The 19,351-nt window shown below is 41.0% G+C and overlaps 1 protein-coding gene across 1 annotated transcript; it reads right to left on the bottom strand.

Moving 5' to 3' along the window:
- Window positions 1–4,343: 4,343 nt before the first annotated feature.
- Window positions 4,344–9,953, bottom strand: LOC131321199 (16 kDa phloem protein 1; the record flags this gene model as incomplete). The annotated part of the gene is made up of 4 exons (XM_058352203.1): window positions 4,344–4,911; window positions 5,020–5,164; window positions 8,696–8,764; window positions 9,857–9,953. Coding segments are annotated over 4 exons (513 nt in total), but the record flags the coding sequence as incomplete, so codon positions are not given.
- Window positions 9,954–19,351: the final 9,398 nt, after the last annotated feature.

Here is a 19,351-nt window from a genome sequence, read left to right as displayed (position 1 = left end):
CTTGCCGTGGCTTGTATGCTGCAAGACCCGACAGAACAAACAAGTGTGGAACAGGTGGCCTGTACCCCTCCACTGAAAACGGAACGCGAGCCAAACCCTTTGCCTCAGACACCACTATCACCCTAGGCCCATGTACTCTGGTTCCAATCCTCTCCTCGGTCTCTACGTCCCTTAGAGCCTCCTCCTCAGTGGCTCTCGCCCTCTCGGCCCTCGCCGCGACCTCTGAGGCGACTATCACCCGCTCTCGCTCCTCTCGAGCCTCCAAAACAGCAGCTCCAATCATGGGATCCTCCTCGAGGAGCCGGGCTAGTCTCTCCTCGCTCAGAAACTCTGCGAGATCCTGTCTCCTGATCGGTCTGTGGCCCGACGATGTCGCGACTGGTCGAAACAGTACCTCCTCCTCAGGAACCTCTGTGGCACCCTCCTCCTCGCTCACCACGCTCTTGCCTTTCGCCGGATCCCTCAACGGAATCTCACTCGGCCCGGCATCCCTACCATCGGCACCTCTGCCGCCCGCACCCTCGGAACTACCGCCAACTACCACCGAGCCACTCACGGTCTCGCTCGGGTCCAGTTGCTCGACTCCAGGCCTCACGGCCCCAACCTCCTCCGTCGCGCGACGATCTGACTCCGTCGCGCGACGCTTGACGCCACCACTAACCTCATGCATGCGGCCCTGTTCGCCATCGCCGCCGCCCATTACCTCTGCACTGGTATCTGCGACAGCCCTCGCTGGCGGCTGATCCTCTGTTTCGACCTCCATTGGTCCTCCCTCGTCCTCCGGACGATCAACTGCTTCTCCACTACCCCGGTTGACGCCGTGGTTCGCCATGGATGTTGGCTCGTGTATGGATTTCTTGATTTTGGGAATAAAATCAAGGCTTTAGAAGAGGAGCTTGAGAGAGAATAGAGTTAGGGGGGGTTCGAAACTGCTGTGAGCGGTTTCAGAACGTCCCTGTCGATTAAAAGGAAGAAGGCAGCCATGGGCCGGGTCTGGGCTTGTTTCAGACCCAAACCCTGACAAGAAATCGTCGCGCGATGGTGTGGCTTCCTCGTGCGATGGTCCAATTGGGCCGTTGACCAGGTTCAGCCTCTGGTTCAGGCTCGATCTTATGTATCGCCTTAATAATGGCCCAGGAGTCTTACTCAGGCCACGCAATTGATTTTAGGATTCCTTCAAGATGTCCTTTACATCCCCAACGACGATCTATCCGTCCAATTTCAAATCAGCGACGATCCATCCGTCCAATTTCAAATCAACGACGATCCATCCGTCCAATTTCAAATCAGCGACGATCCATCCGTCCAATTTCAAACCAGCGGCGATCCATCTGTCCAATTTCAAATCAGCGACGATCCACTCGTCCAATTTCAAACCAGCGATGATCCATCCGTCCAATTTCAAACCAGCGACGATCCATCCGTCCAATTTCAAATCAACGACGATCCATCCGTCCAATTTCAAACCACCGACGATCCATCCGTCCAATTTCAAAGCAGCGACGATCCATCCAATTTCAAACCACCAACGATCCATCCGTCCAATTTCAAAGCAGCGACGATCCATCCATCCAATTTCAAATCAGCGATGATCCATCCGTCCAATTTCAAATCAGCGACGATCCATCCATCCAATTTCAAAGCAACGACGATCCATCTGTCCAATTTCAAATCAGCAACGATCCATCCGTCCAATTTCAAATCAGCGACGATCCATCCGTCCAATTTCAAATCAGCGACGATCCATCTGTCCAAATTCAAATCAGCGATCGACCTGCTCTCCGATCCCTTGGTGCACGGTATTTGTATATACTTGGTTGCACTTTTCGTTTAATTGGCTTTTGGTTGAATGGGATGGGTGTCTAGAAATCTTTAACGTTACCGTACCAGCCAATGGTGCTCCGCGTGCCGTCAAAGAGGGACTACTGTAGACACCCCAATCTGATTTCCCCATCGTTTTACTTCATTTTTCGGTTTCTTGTTTCCCCGATGATGAATCAGGTCGAAAACAGTCTTGAGAAAATGAAATGGCTTGAGTTTGGTGTGTGCGGAACCCGTCCTTAGCCCTGAAACCCTTGAATCCAAACCTGGACCTTAGGTTTGACCATCGCGAGCTTTACAGGGTCCCTCGCCCTATGATTCACTTGTTAGGTGGTGGTTAAAGTCAAAAGCTTTGACTGTTGACCCTCACGGGGCTAGTTTGACACTCGCGCGATGCATCCAGTACCTCGCGCGATGGTCAACACCTATCATTTTCACCAATTTCCAGCTGGATTGCGTGGTGATCAGGGGGCTACAGGCCTATGTAACCCCGTTTCGTCGACTGAACAGCGTCCTGCAGGGTTGCCCTTGCACCACCTCTCCCCCACTCTCCCATCACCTTTGGCACCCCACTTCTCCACCAAGTAATTGCAACCAGCCTTGTTGGCTGGTTGCATTGCCTTGCTTAGCCACCAACCAACATTTCCTTCTATAAGTACCCCCCCCCCCCCCCCATGGTTCATCTTCAAGGGTTACAAAAAATTGTCAAAGGAAGAGAAGGAGACATAGGCCTAAGCACTTCTTCCATTCCAAATCACTCCTACACACTCATTTCCAAGTCACACCACCTCATTCAAGCCATTTTCAAGACACTCAAGCAAAGGTATAATACCTTTCTATTTCTTGTTTAGACCCCTGAGGGGGGCTAGCAGGGTCATGGCTGGTAATCAATTACCAGTCTTGGCCCTAAAGCTAGCAAGGTTTCAAAAGCCGTGGCCAACTAAACCCCCGCGCGATGGTCCCACTCACTCGCGCGACAGTTCTGTTTGCACGAGATTGGACCACGTGGGGAAGGGATGCTGGTCTTTAAGTTTCTTGTCATGTTCATAGTCACTTTCAAGTTTTTTTTTTAGTATTAGCTCACTGCTTTGCATGTTAAAAATCAGAGTTTAGTTTAGTTTACAATTTCACTTGGCTTGGAATGCTCTTGAACGTGTCTCAGAGCCCCAAGCATGCAAAGCAATTCCTGGAAGTCCAGTCAGAACCCTCGCGCGAATATTTCACTCAATCGCGCGCTGGTTTTCTGATTTCCAAAGACTGCCCTTGCATGGACAGCTTGGTCATGGCCTCTGTTTAGTCACCCCCACTGTTTAGGGGTTGTATTTCCAAATTATTGCTGCCTGTTGTAATATTATTTACTTTCAAGTACATATAAACTGCTTGGTTTGCACCTGAGTGAGCACTGGTTCTTCTAGAGCCCAGAAGGAGGTAAAATTCAAACTGTTGGTGAGGCATCAACACTCGCGCGAGTGTATGGGACTGTCACGCGATGGTTCATTTGCATGCAGGTTGATCCACGCATGCAAGTTGGCCATCATTTGTGCCAATCTCATACAAAGCCCTGTTTTGGTGTTTTGATCATAAGTGTTGGGTATTATCCCACTTTTTATTTTAACATCCTATCCATCCATGCTATCATTCACATCCTGCAAACATGTTACAGTTTTAATTCCCGTTAAATTGTTCCCCCGCCCTAATTGGCTAAAAATTGATTAATGAAACAGAATCGCAAACAAACATTTTTCGCAAATGCCTAAGTAGAGACCGATCTCCGGATTGGGCGAGAGGGGTGCCATAAAACCCTTCCCCTCTCGTAACCTGGCTCCCGAACCTAGATATGGTTATGACGGACTGGTTCCTTAACTTTTTCAAATCAATCAGCGCGGCAAGTGATTCGAAATACGGTTCCTTGGGTGTCGGACCTTCAAACCCGAGTGGCGACTCTGTATTTTTGCGAGCGCTTGTCGTCCAGCTGAAAGCGCTCCCGCGAACCGGCATTTTTTCCTCTTTAGGAAGGGGACGGAATCCTTTCCCAAAAAGAAGAAAAAGGGCACGCATGCCCACACCATTGCTCTCCAGTTATTTTTTCATTAGGAGACTAGGACATGTGCAATGCATCGTCCTAACGCATTAGAGTTTGTTGCTACCTTTTTGTCTTCTTTTTTTTGGACTCATCTCATATATGGGCTTTTTTTTTTGTTAGGCGACTCACCTCATGGGTTACCAGGTTAGTAGCGTTAGTTGTTAGTTGGGATGGGGGGAGGGGGGCAATGGGGCTGAGGCTCAAACCCCGCCCTCGTGTGTGAGAGTATAAGAGAAACGCTAACTGCATCCGCTCCACTCGCAATTTGTTGCTACCTAACATGGGCCACTTTGGACAATGGGATGCAAAAATATGGTTCATTAATTGGAGCTGGTTACTTCTGGGTTAATTTTATCAGATTATACTTTTGTTTTCCTTGAATTTTTATTGGATACTAACTTGGATTTAAATGTGGCGGGCAGCCTAGCTCCAAAAGAAATAATAGTGCTACAAACATAAAATCGAATCTATTTGGATCTGCAATCATTTGATGCACACAAGTCCATACATGCAATATTATACAACATGTAAACGTGTTGAATAGCTCTGAACACATTTGTGTTTTTGTGGCATTATTGCAAAACTGGAGGGGAACTTCAAGGGGGTGTGCCACTTGTACTTAAGAAAATTTCATTCAGTTCCAAACACATGCGCACTGTAGGGTGAACCATTCCTACCATGAAATTGACAATGGAAACTCCGAAGGAGATGGATTCATAGCTTTCTGCAGTTTCCAAACTGACTCACACACACAATTACAGAGTCCACAAATAGCTCTAATAACTGTCATAGAAACAGAGCTTTTCTAGCAGTCGCTTTCTTTCCATCCGCCAAATTCGTTTCCACCATCATCTTCCTCCTCTTCTTGTACTTTTGGAGTGAATTTGATACCAACTTGAATCTCCCCACAGTAACTTTTGTCCGAGGAAACAATGCTATACTTTCGAGGATGTAATTCTGCATTTCCTTTCTCCACTCCTTGTGCCAACAGCTCTTCCAAGTATATCCTACCACAGATATCGTACACACCTCACGTGGGATTGATAAATTTAGTTAGGTAAAATCACTGTGGTTTATACGTGAAAACACAATAATATGCCAACAAAGGGCTTTACGTGGCTTGGCCGAGGAAATCGTCAGTAGAGAAAGTGTCCTTATCCATCAAATTGAGAATGAGCTTGTACTGGGGGCTATCTCCAACCCCGGGATACTCTACCCTGAACGTGAATTTCTCATTCCGGACTGGACTCCCGCCTTCCCCTATACCATTTGAACGTAGAGATGATATAGTATATCAGATATACCAATTCTTTTCTACAAATTGACATGTAAAATCCCACAGAATGCTGTAACAAGTTCATATGTTAATACTTCAAACGCAAAGACCTTTCAAGGTGTTTTATTGATGAAGTACTACTGTGTTTGAAAAATGTCACTTTCATAGCTTCCATGTTGAATGCAAACATACTCGATATTACATTACATCATAATTGCCAAACCGTGAATCAAAATGAGAATAAAATTAAATTGGGAATCATTCTGATTCGGTCGTGATTTTCTAGATTACATTAAAATGTATATTTACGCCTTTGGAGTAGGAAAAATATTGCAAAAAAGTGAATACTTTAGACCTACATCAATAAAAGTAATGAATTGCGTGGATGTGATGAATTCGATTTTTCCAGTTTAGGTGATCGCAATACTCGCCTCAAAAGGCTTTCAACACCTCAAATTTCCATTTTTTCAAATATCACACTTGACACTAATTTATTCCTTTTGCAAGTGAAACATTTTGACAAGTGAATCAGGTACAACATATTGAATCATAGAATACATTCCCTGAATTGCATGCTCTCGCGATTCACCCCTTAGATACGAATAGATAGCTTGGTGTATTGGATTGAATCGTACTTGTGACTCACATACACGAAGGTGAAACTGCAATTTTTGTATGGTACTGACTAGTCAATGTCAACCCAAGTCCAGTTTTCTTTAATGTGCAGTCCAGTTTCTTTACCGTGTTCCTAATGAGCTCACAATAGTAATCGACACTATTTATTTCACCAAGAAAATCATTAACGCAACATCGATAGCTCCATGAACGAAATGAATTTGTGAGAAAACTAGTGAGAGTTTAAGTTTCAAATTAAACGGCCTAGTTTTCAAATAAAATCCAATTAGTTCATGTTGTATCGATATTAGATTAAGCTATTTTTCAAAAGAAAGAAACGGTAGTGTCTACTAGACAAGTTTGACAATACAATGAGTCAATGATACCAATCAATATTGTGGGATATTATAATATATACATATATATATATATATATATATATATATATATATATATATATATATATATATAGTTCGGATCTCCTAAGGGATCCCGCACGGGCTTACCGTGCGGGACTTCCCTTTTCCGATCGAATTACGACGATCCGATCCGCTCAAAGTGATCAGAACGTGATTGTAAGGGTACCCATGAGAAATTGGCAAAAAAAATGATCGGGAAGGGCTTGATCCGAACAGTTTTTTATTGAACGGTTCAATAAAAAACTGTTCGGATCAAGCCCTTCCCGATCATTTTTTTTTGCCGATTTCTCGCGGGTACCCTTAAAATCACGTTCTGCACACTTTGAGCGGCTCGGATCGTCGCAATTCGATCGGGGAAGGGGAGTCTCGCACAGTAAGCCCGTGCAGGATCCCTCATTGGATTCCGAGTGTGTGTGTGTATATATATAAGTTCTTTTCAATTCCGGACGCCTTACGGTCCGGAACGTCCGGACCTCGCATTTCCTGATCGAATTTCGATGATCCGAGCCGCTCAAAGTAATCAGAACGTGATTTTAAGGGTACTCGCTAGAAATCAGCAAAAAAAATGATCGGGAAGGGCTTGATCCGAGCAGTTTTTTACTGAACGGTTCAGTAAAAAACTGCTCGGATCAAGCCCTTCTCGATCATTTTTTTTGCTGATTTCTCTCAAGTCCTCTTAAAATCACGTTTTGAACACATTGAGCGGCTCGGATCATCGCAAATCGATCGGGAAAGGGAAAATCCGGACTATAAGAAAATCCGGGTGAGTGGACCTGAAAATTACACAAGAATGAACATTGTGGGCCTGCCCAAACCGGATGCTTATGGAAATTGGAAGGGAGCTTGGTTTTGCAGAGGCTGGCTGCAACAACCAACAGTGTCCCAGAACGTCAGCATGACTTTATTATTTAGGTGCAGACCAGACCTGACCAGTCATTAATTATGTGATGTTTCTTGTCGAAGTTCCAACCCAACCCATGCCAACCAGGTTATACAGTAGTACAATTGTAGCCAGCTGGAGCATCAGCGTATGGGTGTAGAATACAAGTGGAGCCACGCAATATACTACTCCGATCCATTTTGCTATATGAGTAAGGAGGGGTGATCATTCGTAGATCCACAATGTACTCCAATAAAAACAGAGCAAGACAACTACAACTAGGTAAAATGCCACTAATAGTCAGATAACAAGATTGTTAGAGATCCAAAATTTCCTCTTGGTAGCTAAAAAAGCCAAACATGCATCATTTGTGTGCCTAGCTTGTTAGAGGTATTGCAACAATCCCTTCGTATGGTGAGAAAAGGTGAAAAAAGAAAATAAAGAAAACCCTTTCACAAACTTATTGGTATGACTAGCAGAAGTTTAAAAATGGTGAAAAATAAAGCAAAAAGACGAATCCTTATGGGCCATCATGTTTCTCACCAAATCTCATCAGAGGATCGACAACTCTTTGTTCTCTCCCTTTTTTTCAATCTAATTGCCCTATAAGGAAATGAAGGAAGGAAGGAAAAGAGGTCGTGAAAAGGTTGAGAACTGTGGCCTTTCCTTTTCTACTCCAATTCAGAATGTGGTGTCTATGAAGAGTTGGGTGGATGGCCTCTTTGTTGAATTTGGGGATAAATTCTCTGATATTTTGGGAACCATCTCTCAAATTTGTTGGGCCATTTGGAAGCAAAGGAACGAACGGATTTTCTCACAACAGAAACCTAACGCTGAAAGCACTCTCAAGCATGCTTTTCAAGTCCATGGAGATTTTCTAGCGGCGGCTTGTTCTCAGGAGAATAGACTGGCTCGTAATCATGGGGATAGTAATGACTCGAAATGGCAACGTCCTCTTAACGACCGCTGGAAATTCAACTGCAATGGGGCCTTCAACCCCTCGGACAAGTCGGCTGCGTATGCTGTCTTGGTTATAGATAACAATGGACATGGGAGGATTAAAGTCTCTTCGGCTTTAGCTGCAGAAGCTTGGGCCATTCGGGTTGCTGTGTCAATGGCAAATGCTTGGGGGAAAAGGGATTCTATTATAGAATCTGACTGTCAAACGTTGGTCAAGATGCTTCAACCAGAGGCCGTACAGAAGAGCTGGGCCATTCAAGCCCTGCTGGATGACATTTTGTCTATGTCGTTTAATTCTAACTTTGTGTTTAATTGGTGTAAACATCAGGCTAATAGATGGTAACCTCCCTGTTGAGCTTTGCTCCTTGATTCGTATGGATCTCTAATAGAAGACTTGCTTTCCAAAAAAAAATAATACTTAGAAATGCTAGGTGACTATTTTGAGTATTTAAGGATATTGCCACGTGATATTCAACTCGAAGGTGATTTTGTTTTTGCTAATACAGCAGAGGCTAAAATTGTTTAATTGAGTTCATGTATCGAAATCTAGCAACTCTAGGGTGTGTTACTTATCAGTAACTGGTGATCAAAAGAGCAATCAATTAGGAGTAGTTATTCTGGAGATAGGGTAATTTAATTACCTCGGGCAACACTGCTCTTGCGCTCTTGGCTCTTGTATTGCATCACAACATACGGATCTATCCCACCACCTAATTGATACTCACATGATGATATCCAAAAAAAACAACAAATCAAAAAGAAAACCTTAGAGCATCCCCAATGGGGATGTATTTTGGAACCGGATGGATAGTTATTTTAGATGAAAAAAATGGTTAAAAGTTAGTTGGATGTAAAACAAAACTCACTCCTCTCCAATAGTGAGATGTAAAAAAAGGATGGATAATTAACTAAATTTCCCTCGTCCTTAATTTTCTCCAACTTTCTTAACTCTAATTTAAGTACTGTTGAAAAATAATTTTGGTAACTAATAATTGAGGACTTTAAAAAAAATTTAATTCCGCAAAAAAAAAAAATTTACTTCCGTCCCAATTTTTTTTACTTCTCATCCACTTCAATTAAGATTTAAAAAAAAAAAAACTCCAACGGGCAGCCTGGCCCACCCCCAATGCGTTTTCATCCCTATTCTCTCTCTCTCTCTCTGTGTGTCTCTCACAGTCAGAGAAGAAACGTAGAAACAAGGGGTTTTGATCGGAAACCCAAATCACTCCCGCGCCCCCCCCCCCCCCCCCCCCCCCCCCCCCGCGCGCGCGCGCACACACACGATCTCTCGATCATCCATCCCTTGCCGATCCAAACCCTTGCATCCCGATCGGAAATCACCTCCAGATTCGACCCCAACTCCCGCCGGCGTCATCCACCTCACGGACCCCCTCATCTCTTGCTTCCTCACCTCCAGATTCAAGATTTGTAGATTCCGGCGAAGTTCAAGTTTTTCCGGCGACTCAGGTATACTCCGGCCGTCCATTGTTCTGGTAAATTAGTTGATTTGCTGACCTGGAGGGGATGGAAAGATGCTTCTAGGGATGGATATATCCATCTCCATATAACTCAAAGCTATTTTCCATCCCCATTGGAAAGCTGATTTTTGATTTAGGGCTGGATAATAACTATGACAACCCCTTTTCCATCCCCATTGGAGTTGCTCTTATACTACAAGAATCGAATCTGGAATTAAAGAATATAAAATCAAGAACAAGATCTGATCTCTTTTGAACAGCAAGAAGAGGATAGAGTGAATTCAAAAACCCAGCAATCCACAGTGTAAAGCACAGTGTACATACCAAAAACTCTTAAAACCCCGTTATTACTTATGTAGTGGTCGGCATTCCTACGTGCTCTTCCTTGCCCCCTACTTAAGAATCCAAAGGTAACATTTGGATGTTGTTGTTACGGGGTCTAGATTTATGGATTTATGGATGGATTCAGTCGCAAAAGTCCCTCCAACTCAATCAATATCAACATGCTGTGACCAATTAGGCTTGGTTGATTTTGTCAGAAAAGAAAGTAGGTTTCGGGGGTTCATTGATTAATAGGGAAAATTTCAAAAAAGCCCCTGAACTTTCTGACAACTTGCAAAAAAACACCTGGACTTTCACTATTAACAAAAAAACATCTAAACTTAGCATTCCGTTAGCAATTAAACCCCTGCCATCCAATTCCGTCAATTTTTAACCGATGGAGCTAACGGAAGGTGTTAACTTTTTATTTTTTTACTTTTTACATCCAAAAATTACTTTTAACTCTTTCTTTTTTTATTGGTAAATAAATATGCAATTAAGTTCTTTTTTTTCTTATTATTTATCGAAAATTACTTTAACCCTATTTTTTATTTTCAAATTTTACCTTTTCCCCCCGCTCTCTCTCCCTTTTTTTCTTATTAGAATCGACTCCACACCACCAATTAACCCCACAACCAACCGCTAAAGCCTTAGCCACAATTTCAGAAATTCAAAAGTTCTTTTAACCTCCTCTTTGTAACCTTTTCTTTTTTTTACTACTTTTACTTCCAAAAATTACTTTTAACTCATTCTTTTTTTTAGTCATAAATAAATATGCAATAAATAGTAAAAATGGGTTAAAGTTATTATTATAAATAGTAAAGATTAGAGTTAAAGTATTTTTTGATAAATAGTAAGAAAAAAAACTTTATTTCATATTTATTTACTACTAAAAATAAAGAGTTAAAAGTAATTTTGGAAGTACAAAATATAAAAAACAAGAATGCTAAAAAAAAGAGTAATTTCCAATTTCTAAAATTAGAGCTAGAGCTTTGGCAGTTGATTGGTGGAGTTGGGTTAAAGTTCTAAAAAAAAAAAAGAGGGAGAGAGAGAGAGAGAGAGAAGGGGAAAGGTAAAATTTGAAAGTAACAAAAAAGATGGTGGTTAAAGTTATTTTTGTAAATAGTAAAAAATAGAGTTAAAGTAATTTTTGATAAATAGTAAGAAAAAAAAAGAACTTTATTGCATATTTATTTACCAATAAAAAAAAGAAAGAGTTAAAAGTAATTTTTGAATGTAAAAAGTAAAAAAAAAATAAAAAGTTAACGCCTTCCGTTAGCTCCATCCGTTAAAAATTAACGGAATTGGACGGCAAGGGTTTAATTGCTAACGGAATGCTAAGTTTAGGTGTTTTTTTTGTTAATAGTGAAAGTTCAGATGTTTTTTTGCAAGTTGTCAGAAAGTTCAGGGGCTTTTTTGAAATTTTCCCTTGATTAATACACCTCCTGTGCTGGTAAGGTCGGGACTGTGATCGTCCGTCTCCCGTTTGCCGGCGATAAGATCTCTGAGATTGACCAGTCAGCTGGGTTGACTTTATTTTTTTTTCCATAAAATTTTCAAGTTATTTAGGGTCGTTGCCTCAAATTACTTTGATAAAGAGTGAAATCCGACATTCCAAAATCTATTTCAAATGAAAATTGCCTGTCTATATGCATGTGTGTGTCCATAAACTTTTACACAAATAAAAGGAACAAAATACAGAGCCTTCAACGGAGAGATATTTGCACATCTATGTCTCTACATATGTACATACCGAAGAATTCGTTTCTTTTTGAGACCTCGGGCACCCACCAGCCGAACCTCCATGACCCCAACTGCCATCTCTCTCTCTCTCAAATTCCCTCTAGATTTACTGTAAAAAGAAGGATTCAAAGAGATTGTATAGAGAAGTCTACAGAATGAGAAGTTTATAACGACAGGTCATACACTGACACAGGAAAATGAAAAAAATAGTACTCTCTCCGTCCGGATTTAATTGTCCTTATTTTATCCTAACCGGCTAAAAAACGGATTATATCTTTGAATCCGTAATAAATTTCATATCGAATATGGATCTTGTTTGATAGATCTCGATTAGTTCTATAATACAATATTTTCGAAATCATGTAAAACATTTTAAATTGGAAGATATAATCGATTGAAAAATGACACGAACTCCAAAAAAAGACTATTAAATCCGGCGGACGGAAGAAGTATGAGGTAATCTTTTTTATGGAGGGGTGAAAACTCCGAGTTTTGCACCCCGCCACATGTGGGCTCCATCAACATTTTATTGTAATAATTCAAACAGTTTGTAGGGTCCGTAGAGTAGTATAAAGATGCAAAAAAAATCAGCTTTACCCAATATCGATAGGTATATCAAAAATTAAATTTGAAAAAATTTCAAAACACGCCCCAATCTTTACTCTAAATTTCAATTAGACTCCCAAACTTTTAACAAATCAATTTTACTTCCAACGTTATCTTCCGTTAATCAAAATGACTCCTTCTGTCCAAATGACTAACGGATTTCATTAAAGGCTCCGTTAAAAGCGTCCCGATCGAATTTCGATGATCTGAGTCGCTCAATGAGTTTAGAACGTGATTTGAAAAGTGCCCTAGAGAAATCAGAAAAAAAAAGAGACCAGGAAGGAGTTGATTTGAACAGTTTTTTATTGAACAGTTCAATAAAAAACTATTCTGATGAAATCCTTTCCGGTTATTTTTTTTGCTGATTTCTCGCGGATACCTTTAAAATTACGTTCTAAACACATTGAATGGCTTGGATCATTGAAATTCGATCAGAAAAGGGAAGGTGCGGATTGAAGCAAAATCTGGATGCCCTGACTTGAACAAAATCCGGATCGGTCTACACCTCCCTTTTTCCAATCGAATTTCGATGATCCGAGCCGCTCAATATGTTCAGAACGTGATTTTAAGGGTACCCTCGAGAAATCAGAAAAAAAAGGACTGGAAATGGCTTCATTCGAATAGTTTTTTTTATTAAACTATTCAACAAAAAACTACTCAAATCAAACCATTCGTGGTCTCTTTTTTTTCTGATTTCTTTAGGGTACTCTTAAAATCACATTTTAAACTTATTGAGTGGCTAAGATTATCGAAATTCGATCAGGACACTTTTAACGGAGCCTTTAACGAAATCCGTTAGTCATTTGGACAGAAGGGGTTGTTTTGATTAACGGAAGATAACGTTGGGAGTAAAATTAATTTTTTTGAAAGTTTGGGAGTCTAATTGAAATTTAGAGTAAAGGTTGGGGGTATTTTGAATTTTTCTCATTAAATTTTGGTTTATAAAATCGATGGCTTGTAATCTAGGTCGTGGATTTTGTAAACCAAAATTAAATTTCTAATATACCTATTGATGTTTGGTCAAACCAAGGTTCTGAATACCGTATCGGGCATGATACCGAATTTGTCACTAGAACGGTACATAATGAAATCAGTATGTTACCGAATACCGTTTCGGATTTATCGTTAAAAATATAAAATATATATACATTTAGTTATAACCTTATTTTTCCGCTACATAAAATTTTATTGAACTACGGAGTATTAGAATTTTAAAAAAATCAATTAACATTTATTTTTAATACCATTCTAACTTTCTCTCTTACCACGTGATACATTATAACACACACTTCCTTCTCTCTCTCTCTAATGAGTAACGACCGAATCAAAGCCCATCAAACACACTTCCTCCCCGCGATTCGCTTCAATCGTCCACTGCATGGTACCATGGGAAGGCGTTCAAATCCGATCTGGTATAGAACAACAGATTTGCTCTGATCAAGGTTACGCCGGAGAAGACCAAGAGAAGTCAGATGTTGCTCCGATCTTCTTCTTTTTCTCTCTCTCCCCTCCATTTCTCTATTTTCTTCTTGTCCTTTTTGTTTTGCAAAATACCGGCCGAAATCGCCGATTACACGATCTCGCCTGGTATTGTCCGAAATAACCGGTACTGACCGGTAAGGCCTGGTATTGAGACCAGGACAGTATTGTAGAGCTTGAGTACCGGAATCTTACCAAACCGGTACGTACCAACCGGTACGGAACGATATTCACAACCTTGGGTCAAACTGATTTTTTGTATATGTACACTACTTTGCAGATCATACAAAATGAACGGTTCAGATTATTGTGATAAACTGTCAATGAAGTCCACACATGGGAGGGATGCAAACTTGAAGTTTACACCCCTCCGTAAATGAGTTAATCTCAAAAAATACAGTGAGAGGCAGCCAAGTAGGTTTTTTTGTTCTTTTATGGAGTTTTTTTTTTTTTGGATGTCATTTTATTACTTGGCTTCAAGACTTCCGTATCGGTTGTGCTTTTTCAGGCGTGTTTGCCTCGGATTCTATACAAGCATTTTTTTTTTTTTGTGATTGTTCCTGCTCCGTTATTTTTTATAGATGTGTTCCCACTCTGTTTGGAATTTAGAGAAAAGAAAGAAAAGGAAAGGAAATGAAAGTGGGGAGGAAAGTAGGAAAGAAAATTCTTCTTTAGTATGTTATTTTCCTTTTTGTTTCCTCTCAAACCAAACGAAGGAAAATTATTTTCCCTTCTTTTTTATAGGATCCAAACAAAGCCTTAAAAGTGTTTAATCTATTACAAATGTCTTTCGGCATGACATTGGCTTTTGATTTTTAAAGTTCAACGAACTAACTCTTGTCACGCCTTCGATTTTAAACATAAAAATAATAGTTTTTCCATATATAAAACATCGTCTTATTCGTGCCAACATACTCATGGACGACCTGTCAACATCATCTCACAAACAAACCTCCTTTCAGAAAAATATCCACATGTTTACATCTCATAAATTACATAATAGTCTGGAGAGAGAAAAATATTAAGTAGCGTTACATTTGTCGAAGACAAAAGATATGACATTTAAGTTACAATTTCACTTCAAAACATAACTTAAACAAGATGAATAAGTCACTCTTCTAACCAAATACTTCAACGACATCCAGCAATGCACCATGGCACTCCACGCCATACACCTTGATTGATACCTGAAAATGGAAGGGTTGAGCATACACTTGCCTAGTAAGAAAATCTCTACCAACTTTATATGCTAATGGGATGATAAGTGCCAAGAAGACATTTTAATATGAGCAAAACATTTTAACTAAAGGTATAACCTACATAGCTATCCTTCCTTTAGACAACATAGACTTCTTCAATCACGCTAATCCTCTCATCTTCACACGCACACGCACCCCGTCTATCTTTAATAACTCATGTTAACCTCTATTGTATCCTCCATCGTATCCCTTTTATCACATCATCTTGTTAATGTTGATACACTGTTTTTTTAACTACTTTCTCACCCACAACTTACGTTCTTGTCTTCAGTCATCGTCTACCAAATTTCTTTCACACTAGATTTCTCTTTTATAAGTTTAACATGCAAATACCCTTTATAAATCTCTCACGGTGTGTCACACCACAAAATATCAAATATACATTTATGCTAAACAAGTTACCAAATCCTATTTATTTTGCTACTAGGATCAAACAAGCATCCAAGGACTGATCAGTCTTATATAATTGCATCAAAATAGGTCCGATATAAATAGATCAACCATATCGGCATCAAGGAACTTACACAACTACTTCACTTCTTAAAAATATCAAGTCATTGTCTATCGTATCTCTTCTCATTACCCTTATTATCATACTTTTCATGCCAATATGAGTAACTCACACCCACACACCACGTCTTTTACTCAGCCGATATTAGGACAATGAGCTTCAATGATTGGGAAGTTTATGAGAAGAAAAATAAGCTAGTATCGACATCTTAGATGATCTAAGTTACCAACTCAAACTGACATTTCAATCTTAATATAATACTAAATAATACTCCATCCGTCACCTTTTTAAAGTCTAGTATTCTATTTTGGACTGTCCCTTAATAAGTGTCCATTTTGTAAAGTTAGTAGGTAAAAGTTGGTACATTTCCATTTTGCCCCTAAAAGTAGATTTCATTTTGAAAAGTTAGTGAGTAAAAGTGTAATGATGATGTCTCCATAGGGGGTAAATAGGAAAAGTGGAGGTAAAAGTTGATATGAAATGTGTAATGATAATATTTTCTTAATAAGTTAGAGTTACGAAGCGGGACATTTAAAAAGGGACGGAGGGAGTAACAAGATTCTCCATTTTCACTATGTCACATTTTTTGATTTCATTTCCTAGCATTAAAGACCCCGTGCGTCCTATGTTCATTCCGGCATCCCACCTTTCAGTGGATCCATGGCTTTCTTGTGCACTTCCAGGCATTAGGGACCCCGTGCGTCCCGTGTTCATTCCGGCATCACACCTTTCGGTGGATCCGTGGCTTTCATTCCGACATCTCACCTTATGATGGATCCGTGGCTTTCATTATCGTTACATCATTCAATTAGTGTCACATATTCTCACTAAGCGAGCAATCTCTTTATCCACCGTTTCTCAAATCCCCACGCATAACAAAATATGTCTCTCACACCCGTACTTAGATTCACTTACACGAATATAATCTCATCTTTTTGACCAATTCATCATCAGGCATATTCTATAATCTCAGTACATAACAAAACATGCAAACCAACTAGATTCATGGATCAAACACACAAAAAGAAACTCCCTTCACAATTTCAATAAGAAAGACACAAAATTCCACATCTTTAACGTAGTAGATCAACCATTTGTTTCACATCAATCAATACGTACCCCGGTAAGTCAATTAATCCTTTCTGAACTCAAACCCAAGGAAATATGTCAAATAATCTAATTCTAAGTGAAATATCCATATTACAACTCATGGTTTCATTTCATCATTTACCTCATCATCAATCTTGTGATTGTACTACAAGTGTCAACTTATCCCTCACGAGCTCAATATCATATAGATGTCTACAAACGGACTCACATTCCAATTCCTATCAAACATTATTCATTATACTATGTGCGTTCATAATTCATTCTTGAACTTACCCTTAAATCAATGCAACCATTCATCAGATGTCAAAGATGTACTATGAGAACTCCACCACAGAATAACGGTATTAACATAACTTTGAATTTTGAATACTTAAACTATCCACATTGTTTTAATATATCGAGTAACTGTTTCACATCACATCCCTTATAGTTGTCATTACTTCATAATTAGGGTTCAAGTGTCCTATTTTGATTCTCAACGGCTCTTGGCAAGTCTTTAAATTTCATTTCAACTATAATTAATTCCTTCAAAACCCAAGATGATACACTACGTGTCCAATGTGGGCATGCGTGCCCCTTTTTCTTTCCTAGGAAGGGATTCCGTTCCCCTCCTAAAAGAGAAAAGTGCTGGTTCGCGGGAGCGCTTTCAGCTGGACGACAAGCGCTCGCAAAAATACAGAGTCGCCACTCGGGTTTGAAGGTCCGACACCCAAGGAACCGTATTTCGAAGCACTTGTCGCGCTGTTTGATTTGAAAAAGTTACGGAACCAGTCCGTCATAACCATATCTGGGTTCGGGAGCCAGGTTACGAGAGGGGAAGGGTTTTATGGCACCCCTCTCGCCCAATCCGGAGATCGGTCTCTACTTAGGCATTTGCGAAAGTGTTCGTTTGCGATTCTATTTTGATTAATCAATTTTTAGCCAATTAGGGCGGGGGAACAGTTAATCGGGGATTAATACTGTAACAGTTTGCAATATGTGATGGATAGCATGCATGAGTGAGATGACAAGTAATAAATGGAATGAAGTTCAAAATGTCGATCATACGTCAAGACAGCGCTGTGTATGATTTTGGCGCGAACAAACAGCCAGCTTGCATGCATGAGTTCATCCGCATGAAAGCAAACCATCGCGCGACATAACCATATACTCGCGCGAGTATTGATGCTTCACCAATGGTTTGAATTTCATCCCCTTCTGGGCTCTGGAAGACCAGTGCTCACCCAGGTGCAAACCAAGCAGTTTATAGGTACTTGAAAGTAAACAATATTACAACAAATAGACGGAAATATAATATAAACGCAACCCCTAAACAGTGGGGGTGTCTAAACGGAGGCCAAGGTCAAACTGCTCATGCAAGGGCAGTCCCTGAAAGACACAGAACCATCGCGCGACAGAGTGGGATAGCCGCGCGATTGTTCAGACTGGACTTCCAGGAATTGCTTTGCATACTTAGGGCTCTGAGACATGTTCAAGAGCATCCCAAGAGCATTCCAAACCAAGAGGTGTTATAAACTAAGCCAAACAATGATTTTCAACATGCAAAACAGCAAAGCAGTGAGCTAAATCTCCCTAAAAGACTTTTAAAAGACTACAAACACAATAATAAACTTAAAGACCAGGGTCCCTTCCCCACGTGGTCCAATCTCACGCAGACAGAATTGTCGCGCGAGCATACGGGACCATCGCGCGAGGGTTTCCCAGTTAACAGCTCTTGAAACTCTGCCAGCTTTAGGGCCAGAACTGGTATCGATTACCAGCCTTGACCCTGCCAGCCCCCCTCAGGGGTTCGAACAGTGAGCAGAAAGATATTATACCTTTGCTAGAGTGTCTTGGAGATGGCTTGAATGATGAGATGGTGAGATTTGGAGGGTGATTATGTGGGAGTGAGTGGTGTGAGATGTTTGTGCTTGAGTTTGCCTTCTTCTTTCTTAGAGAGAGATTGGTAACCCTTTGCAAGGAAGCATGAGGGGGGGGGGGGGGGGGGTATTTATAGAAAGAAGGGGTTAGTGGATGGCTAACCAAGGCCTTGTAACCAGCCAACAATGCTGGTTACAATTGCTTAGTGGAGGAGTGGGTGGCAAAGGTGATGGGAGAATGGGGGGTGAGGTGGTGCAAGGGGAGCCCCCCCAGAACGCTGTTCAGCCGAGAAAACGGGGTCACATAGGCTTGTAGCCCCCTGACCACCACGCAATCTGGGTGAAAATGACAGGTGTTGACCATCGCGCGATGAAGTGAGAGCATCACGCGAGGGTCCAGCCAACCCCGCAAGGGTCAATGGTCAAAGCTTTGACTTTGACCACCACCTGGCAGACGGACCATCGCGCGAGGGTCCTAGTTTGTCGCGCGACATTCCAACCAAGGTCCAGGTTCTGATTTAAAGGTTTTAGGGCTAAGGATAGGTTCCTCACATGCCAAACTCAAGCCATTCCAAGTTCTCGAGACTGTTTGGACCTGATTCATCATCGGGGAATCAAGAAACCGGAGAACAAAGTAAAACGATCGGGAAGTCAAATTGGGGTGTCTACAGTAGTCCCTCTTTGACGGCATGCGGAGCACCATTGGCTGGTACGGGTAACGTCAAAGATTTCTAGACACCCATCCAATCCACCCCAAAAGCCGATTTAAACGAAAAGTGCTAGCAAGTATATACAAATACCGTGCACCAACGGATTGGGGAGCAGATTGATTGCGGATACGAATTTGGACGGATGGATCGTCGCTGATTGATAATTGGACGGATGGATCGTCGCTGATTGATAATTGGACGGATAGATCGTCGCTGATTGA

This window comes from Rhododendron vialii, chromosome 3a (assembly GCF_030253575.1).
Source record: "Rhododendron vialii isolate Sample 1 chromosome 3a, ASM3025357v1".
NCBI lineage: Eukaryota > Viridiplantae > Streptophyta > Magnoliopsida > Ericales > Ericaceae > Rhododendron > Rhododendron vialii.
This window is presented reverse-complemented; position numbering and strand designations above follow the sequence as displayed.